Genomic DNA, 10,138 nt, shown 5'->3' on the forward strand with positions numbered 1-10,138 from the left:
TGCTGGAGAAGGAAAAGCACCAGGGCCTGTCAGACGTGATCCTGGTCTTCCAGGAGTGCACAATCTGAATGGCCAGTAAAACAGACATAAACGATGGCTGAGAGTAATGAGTGGCTACGAAGCTGCACATAAAAGCGTCCCTTTATTTTACAGTCACACCTCATACAAGGTGGTATTTAACCAAGGGCCTGATGAGTAAGAGAAATAATTCATACTATTCCTACAATAAAAAGATCAAAAAGAGGAGAGCTGTTTTTCCCACCTCCCCCCCCCCGCTGATGCTGGCCTGCAAGGACACAGGGAAGAGGCGGGATTTCAGGACAGCCATGAAGGCCGGATAGACTCTCAGTAAATGAGGAGCCAAGGGAGTCCCTGCCATGCAGAGTCACTGCGAGCCAAGGTATAACGGAGGGAAAGTTCTGTGGACATGGATCAAGCAGGGAAAACAGAAGAGGAGAGGGGTCTGGCCAGACTGTGGACAGCTTCAATGAGAAGGCTGGGAGAGAGACAGAAGTTAGGAGAATATGAAGGGGAACCCTAACCACAAACATAGCCAAAAAGCCTCTCACGTTGGACTGATGTCCAGAATAACATGATAGAGCTTTGATGGGAAAACTGAGCCACAGGATGAAATCCACAATTTTATACCTTTTAATACTTCAAAAGAATCAACAAAGATGGCAAAAGCTAAAGGCCAGAACTTACACTTGTGAGTGAATAAACATAATTTCTATCTGCAAGGGCAGAATTCCAAGTAGTGAAGCCCAAATTGCAAACACTCCCCATTCATGCTTTACTCTAGGAATATAAATCAAAATGTCGTCTTCTCAGTATTATGGAAAACAGAGTCGCTACACACACACACACACACACACACACACACACACAGGAAATCCCATTAGGGTTATCAATGAGGAAGTATCTAAAAGCAACAGGATGATGCCACAATGTCAATATTTCCTAATGGTCAGGCCTACTTGGACTGAGGAAATCTCTCCGGGGAAGTAGTGGAAACCTCACGGTGAGAGTCACTTAAAGTAAGACCACAAGGCACGATCCTGTGGTCTACTTTCTTCCACGTAAGTCTGACCACTTGGAAAGTAAGTTCAGGTGAGTGACTGCGGCCAGGGTGGCAGGGAGCCAAGCTGAACCATGTACGAAGGAAAAAACAAGGAAACAGACTCTGATTCCTGATCCAGGGATTACACCAGTGTGTTCAGGGTGTGAAAATCCATCAAGCTGGGCACTTAATGCCATGGACCCATTTCTGTTTGTATATTATTCCTCAACAGAAAGATTTTCTAAAGGATGGTTAGGAGATATCTTCCTCAAGAACAACCCAAAGAAGCTGTTAGTTTCTCCATTATCCACAGAAAACTTAGAGGAAACCACTGACATTTCTGATCATTACTGGTGAAATAACAAAAATATTGCTGTCTAATGTTAACGAAGCACTCCATTAAATGAGGATTGGGACCTGGCAAATTCACAGATGATCTGGAGATTTCTAAACCAAACAAATGCTTTCCAAAAAGCCAACGATTAGGAGACTCAGAGCTCCTCATGTGAAGGGCCTTTGGAAGAGGCTGCACCCTGGCAAGCTGAATGGCTCCACAAACCCAGAAGGCCACGGGGCTCAAAACGGTCCCTCCTGGTTCACATCTGGATGGCCTGATTAGTCGGCAAGGGAATAATGATTTTGTGATAAGGCCTGGGGACTCCCAATTCCAAGTGTGTAACATCCTGGTCTCAAAGCATTTGGACTGAATTGGCCTCCTAGGTTCACCAGGCAGAAGTCGTTGGGGATAACGAATCCCAATTACTCAAGACAGCCCATGGTCACTGAGAGATGGTTTCTTCGGAAGAACCACAAAGGCTGACCATATTGGGGACTGAAGGGACCAGAGGTGAAACCAACCTACCAAAATATTCACCCGATGCATATGGAGGCTCCCCAGCTTTCCCAAAGAGGACATGGGGCAGCACGGACCCCACTGAGCAATGTTGCCATGGACCAAACTAATTGTGTTCTATCAACTGCTATTAGTTTTCCTACTGCTTCCCTCTACACACACACACACACACGCACGCGCACTCACACACAAATTACCCTAAAGGTAGATAAGCTTATTTTCAATCTTTCTCCCACCATGAAGCAGTCATCTTCTTTACTTTCCCCGCCAAAATAAAAATAAAACTCCATTAATATTCTTTACTATTCCAATCTAAATCCAAATCTTCTCTTGCCCTGTTCCCAATTACTACAAAGTTTTATCTGGTCATAAACTCAACTACCTACATTTCCTTAGAAGATTTATTTATATTTCTAAATGAAAATGAGACAATAATTGCTCCTATCCTCTCAATTCAAAAAACCACATACACTGTCCTCAAATCCCAAACCACAAAAGCTAAAGATTATGAATAAGAGGAATGTCTATTTGCTTATAACTACTAAAGGAATAGCTAGACTCTAGCATTGAGAACAATCAGCTCATTCTTGACCTACCATCCTATTTATCTTTCTATTCTCAAAGCTAATTGCTTATATAAGCATGCCAATTTGCCTGATTATAGGATTCTTAATAAATGAATGTTGTTTACATTTCACAAGTGTATTTGAATTTCACTCCGGGAAGCCAAGCTCATCAAGTCTTTGTAAGTGGTAAAACCAGAGATCAAAGCAGAAGGCCTGCATTGAACCAACAAACAATTAGGCTTGAGAATAGAGGCCTAAGCAAAAATACAATTGATTTATTGATTTTTCTACCCCAGAAGTAACACCTCAGGGTCACTGTTCACTCTTGAGCTATATATAGAACTTTCTCTGCAGATTTTCATTATGATTATTTGATGATCATTTCTTAGTTAAGAAGTCTAACATTCAACAGGCTTTGATCCATTTCTTCCACATTTCTCATCTTGGTGCTTTTGGCTGCATCAAACATCGTTAAGCGTTTGGTTTTTTAATCCCTTCCCCACTTTGACTCATTTCCCCACAATTTTTGGTACCTTCTAAACAATTCCTTTCCTACTATACCCCTATTTACCAACCCGGGCATCTGTATTTTTTGAGGCTATCAGGTGAAGCCGATAGCAGCCAAGTTTGAGGACTACTGTTTCAGCTTGCCAATCCCTTTACTATCCTGCCTTAAATGAAGTGTTCAGCTAAACTTCCATGGGGGAAAAAAAAAAAAAGAAAAACAAGGAAAAGAAGTCAGGTTCACGAGCAAATCCTCAACTCAAGGTAGGACCTTCAGGTACTAGTCACACCTTAGGGCTCTGTGCCAAAAATGTAAACAATCTGACACCTTTCCCAAAGCCGAGTTTTTAGTATAAGCCAGGCACAGGTACCCTCTACCACAGAATTCAGTCAAGAGAGATTACCTCTGGCGATAGATGGCAGGGTTTAAAGACCTCAAAATGTCAGCTTCTGTGGCAATGGATAGAGGGGCTTACAAACAGCAACTCTTCACCAAAGAAAAAAGTGGACTAAGGTTATGTGTGAATTCAAAGTCACTAAAGTTAGTTACAAGCCGCACCAAAAATGTGATCAGAGGAACACCTCTGATGTGTCCTAGAAACTACAAAGTTTGTGACGAGGTGGCTATCTGGAAGTTCTGCTATTGGTCAGGGGATTTTTGTTTTGTGGTTTTTGCCCGTTTGTTTGTTTAAGACCGCACGCAGAAAGTACACTTCTGTTGACAACAAATACCATCACACCTCCAGTAGGGATTCCCAGGCACTCTGGCCCACGTCTGTGACTTCAGCTGACTCACAGCTCTCGGGCCTACCAGCTCTTCCCTAGACACTGCTTCCAAATTACATCCAATGGAAACTGCATACTCCTTAGTGTTACGCTGAAAGAGAGGCTTCTGGAAAAGGGGACAGAGCGACTGGGAAGAAGATGATCACCCGCAGCGAGAGTAAACACTATCGTAAAGGAAAGGTGAGAGATGACTGATCACTGCCTGCAGTATTCAAGCAGATGAGAGCCAACAACATGCATGAAGCCCTTCTACAGAAACCATGACCCCAAAGCCTGGGGACAGAGCCCTTGGGATGGGGGAAGAGAAGAAACATCCCCCATTTTAGAGAAGAGCCAGCTTGTAACTCACTGTCCCTCCTAAGCAATTCAGTCTGTTTTGTCTAAAGATTCACTGCTTTGTTCCTAAGAGGCTTCCAGCTACCAGCACCCTCTTGCAAAGTAGAGATGATCGCCTAGAATTAGTATGTCTTCTGTCAGCCACTTTCATGACGCCATTACTTGCTTACACATAAGGAAGCTCACTGCCCCTTGCCCTTTTGCCCCAGCCCTAAGTGGGAGGCAGAAAGCACACTTAAGACCAAGCCCTTCAAAAGCAACAGTTTTCATTAAGTAAAATAAGTCTCCAGAAAAATATGAGCCTATCCTTATTTTCTTCTTGAGCCCAAGAGAAAACTGTAAGGGGACTCTTTCCCCNTTCTCAGGTGCTAGGATTCTATGTCTGGAACCTGCAGGTGGCAGGCGCACCTCAAGGAGGGCACCATTCAGGCCAATAATGCACTAGCCACGTCTTGGGTTTGCAAATCACTTCCAGTCGCCAGCATTCTTCCTACAGCTTCTGTGTGAGCAACTCTGACGGAGAGCTCCCTCTTCACGTCTTTGACAACTCTAAATGTTAAAATACTTTTCCTTAAGCTTATGTGACTTTCTGTCACTGATCCTGGAAATTCTACTCTCTAGACCACACAGAACACAGCTACACACTTTTCTGCACAAAGCTCTTCAAAATGCAAAGTCAGCTAATGGATTACAGTATTGTATGTTCTGGAAATTTTACACTTTCAAGTGCTAGGATCTTAAAAACAATCTCTCTACTATCTTAACAGTTGTGTCAAATTGTATTCCAATTTACAAAGAAAATCAAGGACCAGAGGAAAGAGTTTAACTTGTTCAACCTGGTGCAGCAGGTATGATTCTAGAAACTAGGTCTCCTGCCTCCCAGGCCAATGCTATTTGCTAAATGAGAGGCCACAAGCAAAAGTAATTCTTATCACCTAAGGATGTAAGGGCATGCGTACCTTTTCTTCCCAAACGTCATCTGTTTGTGTTGCCGCCAGTCTATCACAGTAGCCAAACACTTATATTCAAATAATAGCCTTTGATCAACTTCTATACCGGATATCCAAATATACTGGCATTACGGGGGGTGGAATGCATCCCAATAATAAGCATATATTCCCAAGTTTGGTGAAATAAAGCAGCTCAGAGGTTTAGTACCTAGGATGAGATTTCAATGGCTCAAAGTTACAACACTTCACGTCCCCCCCCCTTCTCTATCTCCTTTCCCTAACAGGAGAAAGGATGTGAGAAAAATCAGCAAGCATCCGACGATGACCTAACTACACTCTCACCCATCCATCTGCTCAGCAGACTTCATGGCAAGAGTTCTCCTTGGAAGTAGTTAAAAGGGAACAACACCTTGCAGAGGGAAATAAATACTAAAACTTGACTTTCCTCGTCCTTTCACAAGTAATTACATTTGGAGTATATGCATTGCACTGACAGATTGTTTCTTTCTTTCCTCTGATTTGGAAATCCTAAATTCCCAACCAAGGTAGTTCAAGTCTACCTTGATAGAAAAAACTGAAAAGCACACTTGGACCAAATCACTATTTAACTCCATGCCTGAAAAATGGAACAGCATCGTGAAGACGCCAAAATGTTTGACCTTGAATGTGAAACATCAAGCGCACCTCACAGCAGTCACTTCTAAGACATTTTTGCCAATTTCATATAGTTTGAAACTGGTATTTATCAGATTTAGAGATTTTTTTTTTTAATGGTTTTTCTGCAAGCTCTAAGCATGTTTTTTTTCTTTCCTTTTCCAAAGGCCCCAGAAGTAGAATATAGGGTGATGGGGCGGGGGTGGGGTGTCACAGATCCAAACCTGGGTTAAAAATCCTACATCGGTTATTCAATAACTATGTGACTTTAGGCAACTTAGGTAATTTTATTTTCTAGAATTAATGTGAGGATTAAATGAATATGTAAGCATAGGGTGTACTCATAGTAGGTACTCAAAATGTTTCCACTTCTTCCTAAAGCAGAATGACTACATTCAATCTCAGGGCAGGGGTGGGGGGGGACTGAAAAACTGACCCAAATTAATCACATACCAAAGCAGTTCCCAGTATCAAACATACAGTAATACTGCCCTAAACCATCACTTTCTAGTAGGTCTTGAATCTGTTTGCAGATAGCTGATATCTGATATCACACAGAGATATACCAGCTAAGATAGAGGGCTTAAAATTATCCTTTCCTCTGACATTCAAAGAAAGAATCCGTAGGACAGCTCCTTGACAAAGGCATTGGGGACTTACATTCTAGTTGTAGACAATGATTTCAAGCCAAAAATTAGTGAATGGTATGGAAGGTCTAATGTAGAAGGAGGTATTCTTGGACAGAGACCATCAATGGTTCACCCTACCCCAAAATAAACTTCATAGCATCATCTTTGAAAATAAAGGACACAGGAGTGTGTGTGCACACATATGTGCATCCCCAACGTTTAGGCAATGTTTACAAAAGAGAGCCACATGGATATTTAATTATAAATGTGTAGGACCCCCAAAAAAATATGTACACGCCAATGATACCTGTAAAATATGTGACACTTATACACTCTATAGGACTAAAACTAGACGAGTGAATTTATAATTTATGAAATACTCCCATCAAACAGCGTAACAAAAACATCATACACACGTGCGGAAAGGCCTATCACCTTACAGCTCAACCTGAAAGGTAGGTACAAGGATGCAAATAGTTAAACGTATACAAGAAGTCAGTAGTGTTTTCCCATAAATGTGTTTTATAACTATTATAACAATATTGAAGACAAGTTTAAAAAGAGGGAGACTCTCCTTAGGAAGACTAAGCTCCTAAGACTTGGAACCAATTTGTACTAATCGTTAATTGCAGAAGTTCAGTAATTCAAATCTATTTAAAAAAATTTTTCCTACAAAAAAAAAAATCACCTTTTGAAGTTTACCCCTCCACTAATCTTAATTCTCCAACCTTTTACTCTCTCCTTTCCATTCATAACAATTTTTTAAATTCACACCATTTAACTCAGTTATATTGATGAAGGGGTAGGGGGACAGTCATTGAGTAGGTCTGGTCTCACAGTTTTTCAGAAATAGATGGACTTGTCATTTTAATTTTTATTTACTCTTCCCCAACGCTTTAAATATTCTAGAGCTTGAGGATGGAATTGTTTTCCATGCCTGAAATGTCTCATTAATTATTGATATAAGCCTTACTTACAATGAGGTGCCTGTACACTTTTCTGTACAATATTACTATCTGGTTTTCCTCCGAAAACATGTCTTTATCATATACGACAATAAAGCTAGCATCAATAACGCCAAGATGATTCCCTTTGCCCCAGGGTAAAGAATTTCTCTACATATATACTTAAAAACTTGCCACCTAAAATTTGTCCTTCTAGCTTGATCTCTAGATTTAAATGGTTTGACAGCTGATTTCTTAAGCAATTCATGAAGAAAAAGCAAAGTTGAGAGCATCACATGTACAACTCCAGGAAAAAAAAAACTGACCTTAAGAGAAATCACCTTTACTCTGGATTCCTATCAGCCCATAAAGAGGACTCCTTTTAACTCCTCTTGTGGGTTTCCAAAGAGCAGCTGGAGCTGACTAGGGAGAGTTACAGTAAACACCACATCAATGTTCAAGTGCATCACTAACAAGAGGGACCCCTAGCTGAGACTTTCCCAAAAGCTTTGTCTCTATTCAAAAAAGGTCAGCCTGATATTTTTTGCTCTTGTTTTCTGTTTATTTTGAGAGTCTTAGAATATTATAAACAATTAAGAAAAGAACCATATCCAGTAATTGTGTGTGACACACAGCAGAGCAGAAGTAACCACAACAACCAATCACTGCCCCAAGGAGCTTCTGATGTAGAATCATAAATGTCTACATATTAAATTTGTGACTGCTAGATTTAATAGTAACACAAATCCACCATGTTAATGATGAAACATTTTTCTAAAGATTAACTCAGATCATGTGTTATTAATCAGCAGAGTAAAAGCTCATGCAAAACACGCTTTCCCAATCTAGCAGGGCTTAATTGCATTATTGTTATCTGGTTTTCCTGTGTCACTGGCCCTTCCATTCCAAGTACACACACAAACACAACACCACAGGATCCAGACAGAAAGACAGAAAACCCAGAGCTAGTAGGTAAGAACCATGTGTCTGGAAGGAAGAGGATTTTGAATAAAAACGTTTGTCTCTGGATAGACAGGTCAAGTATGCACCCAGGCTGCCTTGAGAAGTAATTAAGCCTATGCGTTTCATTTCAGTGTGTCCCATCTTGCAAAAGAGTGGGAGCAGCTGTGAGAGATCACAGACGATGCAAAGCGAGACAGGCAGCCTCTTCCATCTCCCCACTGCCACACCAGACTTGGGGGGGGGCGTGGAAAAAAAAAAAAAGCGTGTGGCCTCTGTTCTCCTGCAAAGCACAAAGCTAACCTGCCATACAGAACACTATGGCCCCTCTCAAACCAGGCCTTTTTAAAGGCCTGAAGAAAGGCAATTTAAATGTCCCAGTCTTCAGACTCAGGTCTGTTTCCAAACTTGGGAGGTTACACACCAAAAACCCGCAGCAGACATAAATTTGGCTGCCCTGAGCCCAAGTTTCTCTTGCTGCCTAGCCTCGCAGAGTTTAGAGGTAACTACCTAAGAAAAAGTAGATGGACAAGTGTAAGAAACAGGCACGCATCGGATCTTGCCAGTTTCCTTCCCAACATCCCTTTAAGGAGGCTGGGTCACTAAAAATCGGAAGTCTGGGGACCAGCTGCAGTACAGACAGACTCTGGTTGGGTCGAGGGGGAGTCCGCCACACCCTCTTGAGCTCACAGCACTGTCAAGCTCTAGCTGGGAGGGGCTCAGAAACTTAGTCCCAGCAGGAAAAGGGAGAAAGAAGGGAGTCTTCAGCGTGTTGGATTTGAGAATCTAAAAACTAAACGCAGATTTCGGGAGGGAGCCGGGGACTTGGCTGTGTGTGCTGGAGGAGGGAAGGGGTCGCCCCTAATGTCAGAACAGCTCAAAACACGTCCCCGCAAAACTGCACATTCTTGTGGTTTAAGATTTAAGACCGAAAGGAACGAGCTGAGGCAAAGCTTCTCTCCCGCCTAGGTTTCAGATGCACCCCCCCCCCCCTCCAGCTTAGGGACCCGGGCGCCGCACTGCCCCGGGTTTCCTTATCTTTCTCTTTCGAGCGAGCTCCCCTCCACCAAGCCGCTATGTCCGCCTCCAAGTTCGCCTTTGCTCGCCGCCAGCTGCCGGCCACATGCACCCGTCTGCCCGGGACCCCGCGCGCCGGATGGTCCGCAGGGACTCGGGGATTTGCGGGCTTTTTGGTTTTGGGGTTTTTTTCCCCCAACAAAAAGCTTTAGCGGCTCGCTGCCCCCTTTTCCCGGGCCCGCGCCACCTTCCCTTCACGCCCACGCCGCACCTCCCGGGCACACGCGCTGCGAGGTGCTTCTCCCGCCAGACAATGGGCTCTGGGCTGGCCAGGCAGCCCGCCCCGGGCCCCCGGCCCCACTCCGGGACCCCGAGAGGGCTGAGCGCGGGGGCTGGAGGGGAACGGAGAAGAGTGAGGCTGGGGAGGCCACAAAGGGGAAGGTGGGCGCCTCCCCCTTGGGACAGGAGGCTCGCTCCAGGCACGGGGAGAAGAGGAGGGGGCGGGGGTCAGCTGAGCCTCCCCGCCCGGAGCCCCGGGGCCCCGCCGCACACTCACCAGCACGATGGCAAATCGCTCCTCCAGTTCACCTGGCTCGGGCATCGGCAGCTTCAAAGGCACGTTGTGCGCCCTGAAATCTGTCTGCTGCGAATCCATGCTCCCCGCGTTGCCCATGTTGGCTGCACGCCGGGGTCGAGGGCTGCTCCGGGCCCCTCGCGCTAACGTCGGAAATCAGAACAGCTCCCGGCGGCGGGCTCCCGCCAGCTGGCGCGACCTGCCCGGCTCCCCGCTCTCCGCTGCGCCCCGGCGAGTGTGCAGCGCGCACCGCTCCCTAGCAGCGCTCCTCGCCGAGCCGCCCCCCGGCCTCCCTCATGCTCTCC

The 10,138-nt window shown here is 44.5% G+C and overlaps 1 protein-coding gene across 3 annotated transcripts in view; it reads right to left on the bottom strand.

The window, feature by feature from the left end:
• FMNL2 (formin like 2) overlaps positions 1-10,004 on the bottom strand; it is a 304,966-nt gene extending 294,962 nt beyond the window's left edge. Inside the window, exon 1 of one of the 3 annotated variants that reach the window (XM_040644919.1) lies at positions 9,816-10,001. In XM_040644919.1, the coding sequence (XP_040500853.1) occupies positions 9,816-9,932 (117 nt within the window). In that variant the 5' untranslated portion in view covers positions 9,933-10,001. Of the gene's footprint in view, positions 1-9,815 lie in introns of all 3 variants that reach the window. The other 2 variants (XM_040644915.1, XM_040644925.1) reach the window with 2 other exon arrangements.
• Between the last annotated feature and the right edge of the window lie 134 nt (positions 10,005-10,138).

Source organism: Ursus maritimus, unplaced genomic scaffold (assembly GCF_017311325.1).
Source record: "Ursus maritimus isolate PB19 unplaced genomic scaffold, ASM1731132v1 scaffold_1, whole genome shotgun sequence".
Lineage (NCBI taxonomy): Eukaryota > Metazoa > Chordata > Mammalia > Carnivora > Ursidae > Ursus > Ursus maritimus.